The following is a 19,997-nucleotide window of genomic DNA, read 5'->3' as shown; positions in this document are numbered from 1 at the left end:
AACGCATCTTACAACCACAAAAAGTGCTATCGTCACAGAAGGTAAACCCAAGAAAAAACAAGCCAATCAATGGTTTATTTTATTGAGTGCGGGTAACTAATACCTGCCCTCCAATTAACGCACTTTGCATGTATATATGTATACGATTCAACTCTGATACATTTTCAACAGAAAGGTCCTCAATCTATGATACAAGGATAATTAGGTTATTGTTACTCTTGGTTCCATTTAGATTTAGTGAAAAACTTATTATAACAGTATTTACCTTCGCCTCGGGTTAACATTATGTTCTTACGGTTGATATTCAACTATAACCCACAAATCAATGTGTGATTTACATACTAAATAAATTATTAGTTGATTTCTATTTTTGATTTCGAAACAGTCAGAAAAGAATTGGAATTTATATACATTTATATATAAATTAGTCTTACAATAGAGAACATTTGTTGTACTCTCACAAGGCAAGTAAAACAAGCTAATTCGTTGAAATTTATATCCCCACAGATTACACCTATTGTGACGATAGAGAAAGGGATAGAGATAGAAATATCATATTCAGATGCCCAATCATTGGTTACTTTTTTTCTGGAGTTTCATATTGTGACAAAAGGGAACATGTTGTTATTTTTGCCTAAAATACAAAAGAGAGAGAACATCAAACCGTTCGACAATATAATTTATACTCGGGGGCTTCGTCCCCTCGTTCTTATCAGATGATAAGCTTTATTCCATCTAGACGTCAAAACCAAATTCAATTACGGTTGTGATCTGTGCAATCTGATCATATCAAGAATTTTCTTCATCACCTTTATATACTCTCATTTTCGTCCATGATTGTTGACAATGTGCAATTGCGATATCCTATTTCAAAGAATGTTTATGATCTGTCTACCATGCGTTCCATGATTTAATGTTAAGATTCGTTAAATAATCCTTAAGTTTGTTGAATGCTTAATTTGGCTGTTTGTTTCATTTTGACACATAATCCGATGCAATAACTTCAGATGAAAACGGATGTTAACTTTATGACTATTCAACCAAAAGATATCAGTTAGGACGCGTTGCAAACAACTAAAATATATGGCTGTTACACTCACTTTTTTGAAAACACTTCGTAGCGAACTAGAAAAATGAGAGGCTGCATAGAGAAAAATGGTGGTCATTTATTTTTTTTAAAGTTAAACTACGTGACCAGAATTTTAATGTTCAAAGTATTGTTACCAATGTACAAATTTCTGAGTCACATGGTATACTTGTATAAACAGTGAGAATAACTCCCATTAACATTACAAAAGAGTGAGAAGTCAAACAGAAGGTTATACATATAAATAGGACGATAAAACTATTATTATCAAGTAAGGCAGAATTATCGTTTTCGTAATAATTATCTTATTATCATAATGAAGTACAGGTCATATTCATAAAAAAATTCATTAAGATGAAACTTGTTCAGTTTGCAAGACCCGAAACTGTCATAGATCTTTTATGCTTATTTTTGTTTCAATTGTCATTTGAAAAATTCTCTAAAACTCGTTTGCCAGGAACATTTATTTTTAGTTTTCCTATATAAATAACAATTGCAGACTTAGAACTTACGTAAATAAAATTGATATAATCTAAGGTTTAACAGCAGAGAAAGACAATGAGACAGGCGTACATATGTTGACAGTAAAAGTGGTTTTAGATAATTGAGGGGGATGTTGCTTAATTGTTTTAATGACATACAAATGAACGCAAATAGACTCCAAGACGAAGACATTTTTATTTACTAATTTACTTTCTTTCTTTAGAATACGTTTCTCTATGTGACATTTTCCTTTATAAATTGTGGTTTAGCTTCACCGAAAGAATTGTGAATTAGTGGTTTTTTGTGTTTTCTTTAAAATTATTTCAACTTCAATAACTTCAACACTTAAAGTAGCTCACGATATTTACCAGGATCAGTATATCACTCACAGTATTTCATTTGTTTGCGTTTGTTCGTGTAGCCGAACGTCTTGTGTCATTCTCTTTAAATATATTTATTTTTGATGTTTCATACATTGTGAGCGTGGCAATTTTCTCACTTTTCAGTGAAATACATAGCTTATTTTTTACTCAAAACAATGAATACTCTATTTGAAATCTCGTAATATATCGATTTTAAATTTATATATAAAGTATATTAGGGTTTGTACTAATGATTCAAGTATAAATGTTTTATTAAGATGAATTATCGGTCTCAGAGATATTAATCGGCTTTTTACACCTGTATGGATGTTTGACGCATAGGAATTGATCTGAATGCCATAGGTCTATGTAGTTAATTATTTCGCATCGGTGATAAATAACAGATGAACACCGTTCAGACCTACACATAGTTTTGATGCTTACAAGGCAAAAGAAGTAAATCACAAACGCTGTTTTAAACGGAGAATATTTCTCCAGACGATTTTCGTATCTAGCTGTTCTCATTCGGAATCTGCTGTAGCTAAGGTAAAAAAATGAAAAAGAAGAAACGAAATTAAAAGAAAAGTTTCACTCCAAGTACCATTAAAGTCCTGTGACAAGTCATATACGTTTGATAAAAAATAGTTTTGTATGTGTTCAAGATGGTCTTGAATGGAATAATAAAACAATTTCGACGGTCAGAATGTGATTAATTGCATAGTTATTGTCGGAAAAATCCGAAGGTATAACTAAATGTAAAAAGTAATATCCTTATATGTAAATTAAGGTTTCCTGACACTCGCTCACACAGCTTGTAAACAATCATACCGGGGAAGAAGAAACCAGTCTCTCGGGTTTGTCGCCAGTACAGATTAATCTTTAAAAAAAAGAGTAAAATTTATTAAAAAAAATAACCGACTGTGCTTGATGAGCTGCTGTCTTTGGCATCAATGTTTGTTTTGTTCTACATAAAAGATGGGTCATGTGACCGATCATGTTTTACTGATGACGTACACCATTGTGCTATATTTAGAAAGACCGAGTCAGCGTCGAAGATTTTCTTCATTTTATTTTCTGTATTTTTCCTTAATTCTAATTTTTCCTGAAAATTTATCGCATTTATTAGAAAATTAATAACATAACATTCAGCATCTTTAATATGTCATATATCATAATTTTAATTTACCTATAAGACTGGAATCTATATAGTTTGCAACGCTGCTAGGTGAGTATAAATGTATAATTTGCATGCTTAAATGCGTCATTACGCTGCTTATGAATGGTCAATATTCGTCTTATTTAAACTATATCAACTAGAATTGATAAAGATAAAATTCAAAACCTGCGTCGTTAGTGTCTGTGAGATGTAATGCGAGATGTAATGTTGTTTTGTATAAAAAGATGACTTGTAGGAACTGAAAATATCAATACATTGATTTTATACGGTGTCTTTATTCATCTTATTTAGCGGAGTAATACATTTAAACAAGAACAGCCATGACAGTTTAACAAGTTTAAACATATCCTCCTTCAAACATTTTGCACAAATAAATTTACATACAATAATAGATAACACATAATACAATGCTGAAAAATTGTCAGATCCGAAAACTTAAAATGCTTATAAGGGCTTTTTTCTTGCCATATGATTTAAAACTATGAATTAGACGGTTTATTGAAAATGTTTGAAATGTTGAATAAGTAGAAAGATAATTAAACTGAAGAAAGCACTTACGAACCGAAAAGTGACATTGAATAAAAGTTTATTAATGCAAACCAAATTGCGATTTATCGAAACATTTTCAATTGATTTTCGAACAATTATAAGAAATACGTGGGGCTTGTGTTGCTGAGTAGTTAAGGTAGAAGGTTGTTGATTTCAATTCACCCGAACGTACAGTTGTTGGTTCGAATGCCGACAGGGACTTTGGATTTTCATGTGAAGAAGCTTTCTATCTTTTGTACGAACGACGGTGGCTCTACTCATGTGCCCGTTCGTGCCTCGGAAATATCACCTTAGGTATTCCTCCCCCACTAAAACTGAAGAGTCCCCACCAAAAAAAAACTCAAGTAAAACGAATTTTTAATATCTCATACATTTTATTATTTTTTTAGGAGAAGGGGGGAAGTGGGGGCGTGTTAGACGCACTTAAAATAGCAGAGCAGAATAGCCAAAACACTAAAGTACATCATATAACCCATTTTAAATTGTAAAAAAGTCAAAAGTAAATTGAACATTCTCAAATCATGAATAAGAAATGAAACAAAGATCTTGATTAACAAAAATTGAAATAAGATTGTATTTATTGTGTAGATGAACGTCCTCGATCAGAAAATCACTTGCTAATGTGACGGAAAATATCTCAAAATTGAAATTCGTAGAATAATACAAACTGTATTTTACTTGACATAAGATCTTCGCGCCATTTATGCTGAGCGATCTCTTAGTTTAGCATTCCACCCTTTTTGGTTATACGCATTACAGGAATTTATTTGTGATAAGCCACTCATTTTGTCAATGTATTAACTATACCAGCCGTCATTTGCAGAAGTATAATAAGACGTCATAATATTTTTTAACCCAAAAGTCTTCTATAAAACCTGGATACAGAACAATGTTTAGAAAGGCTCTATGAACGAGTATCAGTAATTTACTAAATATTCAAACGTGATAGCAAATATTTAAACACTGTAGTCCAACGATTTGAAGACATGAGACTTTTTACATAGTACAGGCGTTCTATCTATATGGATGTCATGCATTCTCATATATAATTAAAACATAATATAGACAACAGTAAGGTATCGAAAACTATGTACGATCATGGAAGAGACTTTTATTTACACATACTATCAAAGCATAGGCTGTCTGGATTTATGGAACAAAATATACGCAAGTTTATCCTCATTTGTGCTCTTATATAATTATGCTAATACTTAGTTATTGTTCTATCGCGATAGTTTAAACGCTTATTAGTAAGACACTTTTCTTCCATGAATAAACATAGTATGACAACCACTTTTTAATTAGAATAAAAGTAGTTTTTCTCAATGTGAATTATCAGTGTAATGAATAGTACTATTGGTCACATATGTCTCACTACATTGTTGACAATAAATAAGATTCAATTGGTTTAGTCTAAGTTCTTAATCTTTAAAATGCATCATAGACTAATTTAAAACAATGAAATAGTAATAAATAATAAGCTACCTTACTTCTCGAAATTTTATTATATTATAATTTAATTTAATTGAATTATATATGAGTTTGGTTAATAAGATAAATTTTCATTTCAGGACTACTCCTCTGGTATTCCGGTCAGCACACTTCGGAGCGGGAACATTACCGATACATTTAGATGGTGTTGGTTGTAAGGGGACTGAAACAAGCTTAATTCAATGTTCGCATTACCCTTGGGGAGAACATAATTGTGCTCATAGTGACGATGTTGGCATATTATGTCAACCAGGTAACCTTTGCCTGTTAAAAATGTTTTTGAATTATAACATATATATCAGCATAATATATGATAGCTTATCATAATAAAAATAAGATAAACTGTGATCCCTCGGAAGCATTAAAGGGTATAAATCTTTATTTAATGAAATATTTTGGAAAAAATCAACAGTAAAATTATATTGGTTGCATTATCATATGGTTGATTCTCGAAAATAAATGTAACATAGAATGTCTCTGTTATTTAAAGATCCTGTATGTTGTAATGAAGGTTGTTACCACACTTAAGTGAAAGTTTATATATGTATATACTTATGCTTTTAAAAATATTAATGCAAACATTTCACATTAAATGTAATCATTTGACTTAGACTTTATTGAAAATAAATTCCTAATTACCTCCCTTTATTGACATGTAAATTCGGTAATATCTTTACAAAAAAAATGCCTTTCTGATCTGACAATATTGATAAATCTTCATTTGAGCATTATATTTATGAAAAAAAAACACATAAAAAATGAGTTATAAGATCTTTAATGATTTTTAATACACTTGAAAAATGTACGTAAACAGAATAAAATATTCTGGAGCAAAACATTATTTTGCTATTTTAAGAAGGTTTTTATCCGTGTAGCAATGATTTTGTGCATACGCCATTCGCTTTTAAATCATAAAATTACCATACTTTTTTAATATTCAAACAATAGTTTTTTGCATCAGATATATAGCTTTATACACTTTAATCACAAAAAATTACATGAAAAATGCAGACTCGGTTTTATTGAGTCTATACAAGAAGGATTCTGAAAAAGTGTAAATTCCCCCACGCCTCCTAGTCCCGGCTTAAGCGCTACTCAATTTTCAAAGACTTAGAATAAATGATCCCGATGGACCATAAAGATGTTTCAACGCTGAAGTGAAATACGATGTAACCTTTTACGGATGCAATTTGAATTCCTTTCATACTGATATCATTGATTAGTATAAATGTGTACTGCTCAAAATTACGTGTACGTACGTTTGTCTATGTATAAGTTTAACATTATACCTTCTTACACATAGATCCTTGTTCCTTTTCAGTAATCTTACTGTAAAATTTTCGCTGTTTATACTTCCGGAACATACGCCGCTTGTATGTCGCTTTAAAGTGAGCATAATGACAGCTGTATAAATAAATATGCGGATGCGTAATCATTCAAAATTGAACAATTTTCATGTTTGTATCCTCAAAAATGGTAAAGTTGGTGCTAGGGGACGTGGACGGTAGCTAGAATTTAATTTCTATCGTTCATGTACAAGCTTATTCAAACCAAGCAGAGGCTGTATCGTGTTTTATTTTGACGCTCTGGTCGTTCTTTAGGGCAGCCATTTTTTTCATTTGTTCTATAGGCCGAATGATATATAAAGATACTTTGGTTCTATATCTTCATGTGTCACGCTCTAGAAATATCTAGAAATAATTATAATTATAATAATAACAACAATTAATGAATAAATGGAATTATAATACCTGACTTGCTAAAAAAGCAAAACAAAATAGTTAATATCAGAGTATTTAGCAAATTGGTCAATACATACTTTTTGAAAGTTGTAGTTCGAATGAGATAGCATTTATGAAAACTTACTTTATAACATTGTGGATTGAACACAGATGTTTATATGAACAATTTAGCTGCCTTATTTTGACGTCATAATAAATTTAACTGTATATTTATCAGCCGTCTTTAGCGTTTTAACTTTATAGGATAAAATGTAAGCGTTTATAATTGATATGCAGTGAAAGAAATCTTTGAGTGCGTGTCTATTTACAATATATTTTTAAGAAATGAGAGTCTTTTTCCTAAATATCAAACAAGGTACAAGTAAACAACTTCCTTTAACCATACATAATGTATAAATAATGTGTAGAATAAAGATGATAATGTATTGAAAGTAAGCTCCACTAGCAATGTGTGAGAGAAGAAAAAATATCGCCCGTTAATCTTTGCTGTCAGATGCACTGATCTATACCTGTTTTGCTCTTTAATGATGAATTGCAGTGACAACGTAAAAAAGATATTGTTATATCCAAATATCTTTTTTCATTTAAAAACCTAGTGTTGCATTGCAGAATATGATGCTTAACTAGACATTTCAGTTGTTTTTAGCTTGAAATTAAAAAAAGGTATTGTACCAGTCATGTCAGCGTTACCCAGAGTTTCCGTACGTAAACTTGTACCTACATCATATTTTTTAAGTTCTTGATGTATTGTCGTCATACTTTATCAGAAAAGCCCTTTGGACAAGACATTCAAGTAGCCCAGACTAACCTTCTGTTCTTAATGACTTAAACATTTAAGGTCAAATGTCTAAATTTTACTTGTATTTTTCCTGATTGTTGTTATAAGTGGTATAAGAATTTTTTTGGACTAATTGGATTGTCTTCAAACTTGAAAAATAATTTTAGGATATACTTATAAGTTTATTTGACAGACTTTGACCTTCACCCATAAATCACATTAACAATGATGATCCAATTATTCAACTTTCTTGCCTTTGCTGTTACTTGCTATTACTTTGATATAATTGAATGGATTCACATAATATTATAACAGAACATTCTTTAGGATAAGACCGTTATGAATATTTAACTTTAAATAATTTCTAGATGTGCAACGATTGTTCCGATGCATGAAAAACTGGTTTAGTGGGTGACGATTCGATTCAAATATCATATATAAGAATTATGATTCGATTCACAACCAAACATAAACACGGAACAAATGCGAGTTGAAGTCCTTCTCTATCTAGTACACCGCTTTATTAGGCGAAATACGATTCACGGTACATTTAACTTGTTCATCCAATCAATAAGCGTGTTGTATTTTCTCAAGGTCAGGCTACTGTATTTATTCTTCCGTAGACTTACATTATTTAGAATGACAATTAAAACCTATCTTTATATTGAGTGTTCATGCTCAAATTAAGCCGTACACGTGTTAACGTTATCATCCTTGAAGTTAAGTCGCTTTAGAACAAACTCAAATAAAAACTTAAAAATATGTTTATACTTTGATGAAGATTGAGAAACTATAATTCGCAAAGAATCCGTACGAGAATTTCTTTTATCTCACCTTTTGAGTTTGTTTGTGGTCACATTATTTGAGAAGAACCTTTAAATTTATTTAATATAAAGGCAAAAATAGATCGTTGAACTTATTCCAGGATGTTGTTGACTTTAGAAATAAACTGCCAAAGCATGTGCTAGTTCTACTAACCTTAAATAAACACATTGTTTAATAAAAGCACATGATTATAAATGAGGGGAGTTAAGTTCTATTTCGAATGATAAAAATTCTACCTATTGTATATTATGTATAATCTTCAATTTTAGGTACATTTTATAATAATTGTTTTCAATTGTCTTATTTAATAAATTCTACCAAAACGGTTTAAAGTATATTTTTAACAAAATAAGGGGTCTAGTCATGTTTATTCAACCTTTTATGTGCTGTCCAAGCAGCAGCTAGTTCTAGCTTTCTCAGGTCTGAAGAATATGATAAAAGCAAAGTAGGAGCGGGGCTTCAATTATCAAAATTTAAAACTGATTGTAGATTACCTTCAAAAATGTAAGAAATTGCAGAAAATATTTTTTAAACTAGGTTTTGAACAGGATTACATTTTCACAGGATATCTTAAATTTAAAGTATTTTTTACACTTTTTGGAAGTTGTCAAGATACTTGACATAAGTTTATTTTAAAGAAATTTTTCGTTCTTAGGTAATGATAATAAATTGTTTAAGTAAAAAATAAGGCTGAGAAATAAACTTCCCTTTTGTCAAAAACCTTAAGCAATTTTAGAAAAGAGGAAGATATACTTGTCTCACTTAGTGTGCTCAATGTAATGTTGACCCTAAACGACTTTATTACAACAATACTGTCTTTTTGGGAATATCACATTTATGAATATTTTAAAGCTGATTTAATCAACCCTCTTGTATATTATTCAATTTCATGTGCTACCGGCTTAATTAAAATGTGTCAGATTTTGAATCAAGCAAGACACTTTTTCCAGATATTTATCATTAGTATTAATATTTTGTTACTCAGTTTTCGATGCAATCCATTTCTTGTACGTGGAACTTGTACTTCGATGGCTGACAATTATCAATATGTTTGATAATTGTAAGCCATAATGTCGAAGTACAAGTTTGATAGTTCGGTTCTATATTAACCTACAGTGCCTTGATATCGGACATTACATGTGGAAAAATAACGGAACATGAATATTTAAACATTTTTAAACAAATAGGATTTGTTTCAAGATTCTTAGCTTTTCTCGTACGAATTGTTAAAATGTAAAATGAAAAAATAATAACAGAAAACGTAAAAATAATAAATCTGCAAACTTTCAGCTTTCAAAAAATGATATTAAACGATTGAAAACAAAATTAAAATCGCTAATTCACCGATTTCTGGGTGAAATTATAACTGCCGCTGTTTCTGCAGGGCGACATATACAGTAAACAAGATTTGGCCATTTCTACACCTGCAGACCGCCTGCCCTGAGCTAATTAAAATAGACAATTCAATGAAACATGATAACAAAATGGACTGCAAAAGAACTAAACAATAATGGGCGCCTATGGGTACGTCATTTCCCATGTGTTTTGTTGGGCTACTGCCTTCAAACTTAAGCTCGAAACGAGTGTGTAGGCTTTCGAGGGGAAGATAGTATTTGTGATATCCTCTTCAAAAAACAAACAAAACAAAAACAAGAACATAATCTCTTTTTAGCTCTATTGTTTAAAAGAGTCTATTTCACGAACAAAATTTCCGAGTACCCGACTGAACGGCGATTCCTTACATTTTTGAAAATGCTTATACTTGTAACTTTTGTAAATTTAACACGACTAGACGCCTAGTTATCCGACATCTAATAAATACGATTAAAAAACGTTTCTTATTAATATAAAACAGACGATAATTTTGATGCAGACGATAGATTATTTTCCATTACCTTGTTTAACTATTGAATTCTGCTTAAGCCGGTGCTAGGGGGCGAGGACTATTACTTGCACTTATCAGTACCGTCCATGAACAGACTCAATCAAACCGAGCCTGCAACATTTTCAATTTTGTTGTTTTTATATTTTTTACGGTTTCTTTTTTACTACTTTGTTAGCAGTTAGAGGGACATCAAGCATCTGTAGTCCCAATGTTAATTTTCTATTTAGATATACATAAATTAAACAGCCCTGTTTTTTCAATGTATATTTGATGTCGTAGATCTATACACTCTTACAACAACTCTCGAACAACAATAGATCTTAGTCTCCTGCTTAGAGTACAAAGTACCTAAAGTATCTAACGTATTTTGAAAACGTTTAAAGTAAAGCTGTAAAAAAATTTATCCATTGAAGTGAGTATGTAAAAATACTTTATCTTTTTTGTTATTATTCCTCATAGTCAGAAATAGTCCTAGAGATGGCGGGGTTTTATTGCAACTCACTGTTTCACCAAAACAAACAATGCCATTGTAAAGCATATTGTTTGTAGTTTCTAAAAAACGATTTCTTAAGTTACGCAGCACGGGCAAAAATTCAAGATGACCGCCAATATGGCCGCCATAAATTACAAAATACCATATAATTTTTGTTTTTTGAATTTTTACTTTACGATTTTGTACAAACTAGTTTTAATTGCACAATAACATATAAAATATGGTTAATTTATGATTCAATCAAGGAAAAATGACAATTATATGGCAAACTTGAAAATTATCACTGTCAATTGACCAAAAAAGTGGTAAAAAATAACACTTTTTGACAATTTGATGACTTTCGTTTTTCTGTATTAACACAATATTAATGAAAATGCATTTAAATTGTGTGTACTTCATCAATTTAACATAGCTACAAGTTAAGCATACAAAAGTCATTTTCTGTGCATTTATGCCGTAAGAATAGAGTTTCAAAAGTGGTTGGGGTAAAATTACCGATTTTTTTAAAAAACTACAATGTTCCCAAAACATGTCTTTACTCTATAATTTCAGTTTAGTGTAAAGAAAATTGTGTTTTAATTGTATGTTCTTTATCATTTGAACATTTCTTGATAACAAAAGCATAAAATATTTACCAGAGCATTTATCACAGAATAGTAGAGCTTAAAAAGTGGGTGGGATAAAATAACCCCCCCTCCCCCCCCCCCAAAAAAAAAAAACGTTTAGAAATAAGGAGCTCATAAAACTTGCCATTATTTTATGATTTATGCAATAAGCATATATAATTTCAATTATGTGGTGAAATTTATTAATATGCATTACATTTAAGAAGAAAAGAAACATCATGTAACTTTAAGAGTATCACAATTCACCAAAAAATAAGAAGGTAAAAAAACAACACAGTTTTGATTAATAAATTGTGTTAACGATGTACCTAGCATAGTCATCTTTTAGTATAACACTTTTATTGCAGATATCTTTTGAAATCTTTCGAAATTCTTACTGAAAATTTTACTTTCAATGACATAATTATTTTTTTTTTTTTTGAAAGTTGTACTTCCTATTGCTGGTCAACCTAATTTGGTCCTTTCAAACATGCCAGTTTTAATGACGCTTTGTACTTGTACTGTGTTTATCTATAGTGTATGAAGTAAAGAACTTACTAAATCGTGTATGTGTGTGTATTCAAAAGCTATTTATCTTATATTTAAAACCAAACTGAAGTATTTTCAAATTTCAGTATATTAAATCTTTAATCAATTAAGAAAAAATTAACATCGTTTCATGGTAAAGATTGAAAGTATCATAATAAATTAACACAAAAATGTATAAAAAAAACATCCAAAATACTTTCGTTTCATCTTAGTAAAATTGAAATTGTCGCTAGGCATGTTTCTCAGAAGAGCACTAAAAAGTGTGTGTGAGATAAAATTGAACTTAAACCTGAAGACATCACGATACTTAGTCAACATACTTTTACGGGAAGAAACAGTTTAATTGTGTTCTTTCTAATTTTGATATTCTTTATACAAGTTTATAACACCTGTAATTGATTCTGTTTTCCTTAAAGGCCCATTGTGCCTCAGAAAAACTTTTATCTTCCTTTCTCAAACGATTTTAAATTTTGGTGTTGTTTTATAGTATCAAAACGTTAGTCATTGGCCAATCACCTGAACTATCAAAACTATCTGAACTAAACAAACAAAAAAACACACTTTTATATCAATCAAGAACCATGATGTAGCCCGGGGTTTCTTTGATATCAAGGAAAATATTCAAATATAAATATCATACATGAATGAAATTTGTCTTCCATCTAATAAGTGAACCTTTTCTAAAACTGTCTTTGAAAAGATCCAATTAAAATTACATTTTTTTTTAACTATTTCCAATGTCTGCCGTTTTGGGTAATTTTGGAGGAGGTTACTATGATATCGTGGTACAACACGAAAATGCAAGTATGAAATAATAGATGGGTCAACATATTCAAGTTAAGTTGTGAAAAACCTCCAAGTATTCAAACTTTATGAACAGACCATATGTCAGTATATGCGATTGTAACATATTTTAATAGACTGTGTAAAAGCAATGAAGGAAAATAGTAGTCAAATATAAAGATTTTATAAAAAAAATTTACTTCACATGAATATATTCATTATTTACAAAATTAAACTTATTGGCAGATGAAAATGAAGTTAGTATGCCAGTTTTAAAAATATTAGCATCGTCGTGTGTTGCTTTTACTAGCAGTCAAAGAAAATGTAAATACCGTGATATCATAGAACCCGTGATATCATAGGTACCGAGTATATGTGTAATGCATTTTGTGCGAGTGTAGTTGGGAAATTTGATATAAACACGAAGAAGTGTTGTCATTTATAGAATTAGCATTTATTAATGAATATGTTTAGTAAAAGTAGTGAATAGTACTGCACACAAAGCATCCAAATATTGAAAACATGTTTAAACTATCATTTATCATTTAGAATACTTGTCACAGAAAGAATTATGAAATTTGACTTTTTTCCTGTTGGTCCTTCGGGATCATTGATGCCAGCACTATAAAGTGTTGAGAATTGAGTACCGCTCAAGCCGGTGCTAGGGGGCGTCAGGGATGTTGCACTTATTCATTATCCCTCATGTACAGACTCAATCAAACTAAGTCTGCAATTCTTATGTTATTTTGTTGTGATTAATGCTTCCGAGGGATCACTTTGTTTCCAGAATTTTCTAATATTCCTTAGTGAATACTAGATATCACCCTCAAGGATATGTTGCCTGATTTAGGATATATCCTTTGGTGACTTTTCTCTGATATGAAGACTTCATAACCCTAATTCAAAAATTTCAATTATTTAGTTCAACACAATTTTGATATTTAGGTTACACACATTCTTTTACTTGAGTTGAGATCATACGCTGCTTTTCATGGAATGGCGAAATATTATTGTTACATTGAAGATCTATTTAATACCGTCTTAGGAACTTATCTATGGATGTTTAAAAATTAAAATTTCACTATTATAAATTCACTACTTTTTTGTTGAAAAATTGAATTTTGCTTAAGCCTGTGCTAGAGGACATTGATGGAAGCTTGCATATACCACTGCTGTCCATGAATAGGCGCAATCGAACTGAGCGTAAATGTGCCATATTGTGTGTGCTGAAAGCTTTCCGTTTTTCACTCTATTCTGGCATAAGTAACTGGTGTGAATAAGGAGAAATACAATCCCTTAAGAGCTTTCAATAAACGGTAAAATTGAAAATGTGGCAGACTTGGTTTGATTGAGCCTGTTCATGGATGGTTCTGGAAAGTGCAAACTACCGTCAACACCCCCTAGCGCCGGCTCAAGGATAATTCAAAATTTAACATAAAATAGTAAAATTTGAATTTTGCAACATCCGCAGACAGTTTATTCGGAGGTCATCATGGAATTTTCAATGTGAAACTTTTCAGCCAGTACATGAAAAGTGGAGTATGGTCCTACAAGTAACAGAATATGTGTGTCCTAATAAGAAAACAAAAGATGAAATAGAAATTGGGCGTTCTATAACAAATGTTTGGGTCTTATTTCGTGTTTCGATCCACCTAACTGGATTTTCTTGATAATTGATTAGCAAATTTCGCAGCAAGTGACCCCTGCTTATCTCACATGATTTCTGAATGATCTATTTTCAAAAAGATATTTGTTCATCAAAGGATCAAGCAAGCGACACCGTGATTACTAATCTGATGCTCACCCGACACAAAAATTTCGCATATTCATGCGTAAAGTTATTTAAAAATGCATCTTTGAATAAATAACAATAATCTAACAGATGAATTCGTCAAAGTACTATTTTGATATATAAGCGTAATTTTTACTATTCTAGCTGTCAACTGGTCTTAATTTGCCACAAAATATGCCTTGGTAGTGTTTATTCATCAATAATATCTTTCTTGGACTGACTGAACATCCACGGGGCGTCCGTTGCCGAGTGGTTAAGGTCGTTGACTTCAAATCACTTGCCCCTCACCGCTGTGGGTTCGAATCCCGACAGGGACTTTGAATTCTTCCATGAGAGGAAACTATCGAGCTAGCTTACGGAACGTCAGTGGTTTTACTCAAGTGCCAGTTCGTGTCTAAAATAATGCATGAAAGGACAACTGAGATCTTCCTCCATCAGTAAAGCTTGGACCTATACTGGGTCGGTGAAACGTAAAACACAATCAAACAAACAAAGAAATATATTTCGAAACATGTCGGCAACACATCTATTCAAATCAAAAATGTAGACCAGACAAGAGTATCAATACATGAAAATGAAAAAAAATAGAGGTGACTTTGAGCAACACTTTATGCGTAAGACACATCAGATCAATGCAAAAAAGTTATGCATAATTGTTAAAAATCATCCATGAATGACAATGTCATGGGAAGGACACAACCATCTATAAATCATATTATGAATAATTATGGCAGTACAAGTGGGACCTTGCATTTTAAATCTAGAGATTTGATTTTTGAATGTGACACATCGATATAAAAATAATCATCAGTACAAAAGTTATTATTTAGTAACTTTTAAGCTTAAATTCTGTGTTTCGCAATAATTTTTATGCTCCCCGAAAAATTTCGGGGGAGCATAAAGTCGCCGGGTTGTCCGTTCGTCCGTCCATCCGTCAGTCAGTCCGTCTGTCCGTCCATACGTACGTCCCAAATTCGTGCCCGGCCCATAACTTCCTTATTTGAAGTCGGATTTAACAACTATTTCACAGAAATAATCACCATATTGAGACGACGTGTCGCGCGCAACATTTGGGTCGCTATGTTAGAGGTGAAGGTCACAGCATGACCTTGCAGCAAAATCGTGTCCGGCCTATTAATTCATTATTTGAAGTCGGATTTTACAACTATTTCACAGAAATAATCACCATATTGAGACGACTTGTCATGTGCAACATTTGTCTCGCTATCTTGAAGGTCAATGTCACAGCTTCACCCGGCAGCACAATCATGTCCGGCCCAAAACTTTGACATTTGAAGTCTGATTTTACAACTATTTTCCAAAAATGATTACCATATTGAGACGACATGTCGCGCGCAGCAATTGGGTCTCTACCTTAAAGGTCAATGTCACAACATGACCTTGCAGCAAAATCGTGTCCGGCCCATAAAGTCGTTATTTGAAGTCGGAATTAACAACTTTTTCACAGAAATGATCACCATATTAAGTCGACGTGTCGCACGAAACATTTGAATCCCTTCCTTAAAGGTCAAGGTCACAGCATGACCTTGCAGCAAAATTGTGTCCGGCCCATAACTTCGTTATTTCAAGTCAGATTTTCAACTATTTCACAGAAGTGATTTATACGTTTATTCATATTTAACGACTTGTCGTGCACAACGTATGGGTTGTTTTTACACTTTGAACTTTGTCTGTGACATAAGAGGTAAACCCTCCTGTGTCCAAAACCTATTCGGGGAGCATCATCCGATACAACCGACTCTTGTTTAAATTAGCTTGTAGAATAAGTTAACAGCACAACATATCTAATATTGCCACCATTTTGTCATTACGGCAACATGTGTTTACATTAATACATTATAATATTGTTACGCCATATTGTCTCGTTATGGAATGTAAACTATATTGAATTTTAAATCTCCGTATGTGACTCCGAATGTTCAACTATAGAAAATATTCGTTTGTAACTACTATGTACTTATATATCGTTTCCACGTTCAACTTGTTTTGTTTTTTCTTGTACATGTCTGACCAGGACAATCAAAACTAAAAAGATGTGTTACATACGAGGGCTGTCCAGAAAATTTGTGCACTGCAGTTATTGTCGTGAGAGTTATTGATAGAAAAACATGAATTATATATCACGTGAAGGGGAGATATGTCTCAATTGAGAAAACAACAGAAAAAAACGTGTAACCGGCATGTCGTGAAAACGAATCGTCATACAGTTACCTTGGTAACGTAATACCGGCTCACGACAAAAAATTATGTTAGTTCATTATTTTGATGCATCACGGTATTCTTTAAACACTACATATAAAGGTTTAAATTCAGGGGAAAATATATGTACGTATTCCTACCGTCACTAGAAAATTTGACGTCATTTGCCCTATTGTAACAGTCGTAAACAAACATTTGTGTGAGTTCGTCAATATTGTAATTACGTGAAAATGTCAGTCGCTAAACGTCTGGAAATACGGACGATCATTAAAGTTTGTGCAAATATTGGTAAAACACACACAGATACCTACAAAGAACTTAAAAGGGCAAGCGGGGACAAGATCCGTATTACGAAGACTGGTTTTTTAATGGCACAAAGGCTCTGTAGAAGGGCGAGAGTCGGTAGACGATGACAACCGGTCAGGCAGACGTCTGTCCGTAATGCCGGACTATGTGACGAGGGTTGTCCAATATATTCGTTCACTGGTGGGATATGTTACATGTCCGTTGCATAAGAACAATATAAACTACAAAATACTTTGCATCAATCATTCCTCTTTAGACAGTAAAGCAAATTATAACATAAAAAGCAAATGCCACTTTACAAGCAACAAATAATTAATACAATTACAGTAATGAACTAACCCAATTTTTGTCGTGCGCCGGTATTACGTTACTAAGGTAACTTAATGACCATTCTTTTACACGACACGCCGGTTAGCCGGCTTTTTTCTTTTGTTTTCTTATTTGAGACAGATTTCCCCTTCAATTGATATATAATTCATATGGTCTTATTAAAAACTCTCACGACAATAACTGCAGTGCACGTATTTTTTGGACAACCCTCGTATACTATCAAAGTTAAATTGTTTGTTAATAATAAAATTGTTTTTTTTTATGTCATTTTAAGTGTGTCTCTGGATTGTTGATGTTTAAATGGTATAAAAAAACAGATTGAAGAAAAAAAAGAAAACAAATCTGATATATATTGTTTGAAAAATACTAGCTTTCCAGTAGACATGCAAAATACTATGTATGCTGAATGGAATGGTATATGTTAATCTTTGGAACATTCAAGCTCAGAGGTACCGATATTTTATTTTGAAGTTTTGTTGAGTTCAACATTGTCAAAACATTGTTGATAAAAATGGCAGCTACTTTATTTTAGATATGATCATTTGCGATGAAAACCTTGTGATTGACCGCAATTTTATGAAAAAAAATCAATTAAATACTGATCATAAATAATGAATAGTGTATAATATGTTGTGATTATAACTTATAAGTTATTGATCAGCAATTTCACAATTGTTTTTATAAAAGGATAATGAAATAAAATTTTGATAGTTTTTAAGAACTATTTCTCAGCAAAAGGTGGATTAATTGGACCACAAACACAGCCAATTTAATGGGCAAGATAAGAATATTATTTAATATCTGGAACGTTGCAACAATTTGTAGAGCAACATATTACAGAGGCAAGTTTTCATTTAGATAGAATGACACAGATATTGAAATTTGATGGCTTTTAATGTCCTTGGAAACATAACAATTCTCTTTTGAAGAATGTAGAATATCTGGAAGCAATATATGAGGTGATAGATATGATTAAGATGTGATATGCCGGTTTATTACACTGACAATATAAAGAATATTCCTGATTATGAATTACAGTTTAACAATAAATGACCAGATATTCCAAGAAACATTACTTCTCAAAGTTGGAGGAAAGACAATATCGTATAATTTATGAATTAATACCACAGAAATACGACAGAATGTCAAACATTTAAAAAAAGATAATTTTTATATTTAAGCAAATTTATCAGACTTAAATGTTGATTGACTGCTTTTACTGATAGATAAACTATCTCAGATAAATAACAACTTTAAAGAAATTCTATAACACCAAGGGCTTAATGATCTCATAAAGGTGAACAAATCTACTTAATATCTTTGCACTTAAAAACAATATAAATACATTCAATAAAACATTGTATAAAATAAAATGAAAATAGACCTATAGTTAATAATCTGGAAGACATTTAAAAAGAAACAGAGAGATAATTAAACTCTGTTAAAATAAATGATTCTAATACATGTAAAACAGTTGGTTTTAAAAATTCTACATATAATATTGAACTTACTTAAACTAACAGATGTAGAAAGCTAAAACTTGGATGGTAATAAACACATAAGGAGGCATCATTTCTTTTAAGAAACGTGACAAACATTAAAAAAATGTCCTAAATTAAGGATTACGGACCCTAATGGGCACTTTCAAGAATAACAAAGAAACATTTCTTTTTCAAATATATAATATTTAAGCATGTTATTGCCGGATTTTTAACTTTTGTTACCATCTACAACTCTAGATATTTGTGTTTCAATATGGTCACCCTCAATTTCGGAAAATGGAGAAAATAAAGTGAAGACCTAAGTAACATAAAAAGGTCTAATTTTTTAAACTATCCAAATATGTGTTTTATAGTGTACTTCCATCAATTCTATGAAAATAATAATACAAAAACTAAAATATTTTCATATTTTTTTATTTTTCAGTATCATAAATGTTTCAAAACGGTGCTCGGACAATGCATTTTTGTTTAAAAATTTAATCCAATTAACAATTTTAACATTTTTTTTTAAATTAATTTATATTCAATAAAAATTGAATAGATAATAATTATCTACATCATTTTAGGAAACAAATCACCAATTTAAGAGATTTTACCATGGCTGTTTCATTTTATAGCTTATTGAACAAAACTGTGTCAAATTTCAAATAGTCCGAAATTGGTCGAAAATATACTCTAACAAAAAATGTACATTTATAATTTCAAACTTCTTTTGAAGTAAGAACTACATAGCAAGTTTCCTGATATTTGTCAGAAACTTATCAGTTAAATTAAAACACCTTAGAATAGATTTAATATGTGTTATTCATATGTATAATAGGTCGTTCTCAACCTCCGAAAAGGGAAAAATAAGGACAAGACCTAAGCCACAAAAAGAGGTCTTCTAATTCTCACTCAAGACAATCAAAATGAGTTTTCTTGTGTTTTATGGAGTGAAACCATTAACAATATGAATACAATAATGTTAAATCTAGATGTGTTCATATTTATTACTTCTCAGTAGCATGCACACTTCGATCAGTGCACGGACAATGCATT

At 31.3% G+C, this 19,997-nt stretch overlaps 1 protein-coding gene across 1 annotated transcript in view; it reads left to right on the top strand.

Moving 5' to 3' along the window:
• Window positions 1-19,997, top strand: part of LOC132719319 (deleted in malignant brain tumors 1 protein-like) — an 84,490-nt gene that overhangs the window by 43,679 nt on the left and 20,814 nt on the right. Inside the window, exon 9 of the mRNA XM_060703085.1 lies at window positions 5,230-5,402. Within this exon, the coding sequence (XP_060559068.1) occupies window positions 5,230-5,402 (173 nt within the window). The remainder of the gene's footprint in view (window positions 1-5,229; window positions 5,403-19,997) is intronic.

This window comes from Ruditapes philippinarum, unplaced genomic scaffold (assembly GCF_026571515.1).
Source record: "Ruditapes philippinarum isolate M1 unplaced genomic scaffold, ASM2657151v2 ctg6733_1_1_1_1, whole genome shotgun sequence".
Lineage (NCBI taxonomy): Eukaryota > Metazoa > Mollusca > Bivalvia > Venerida > Veneridae > Ruditapes > Ruditapes philippinarum.
Note: the sequence above shows the minus strand (reverse complement) of the source record. Positions and strands in the feature narration are given on the sequence as shown.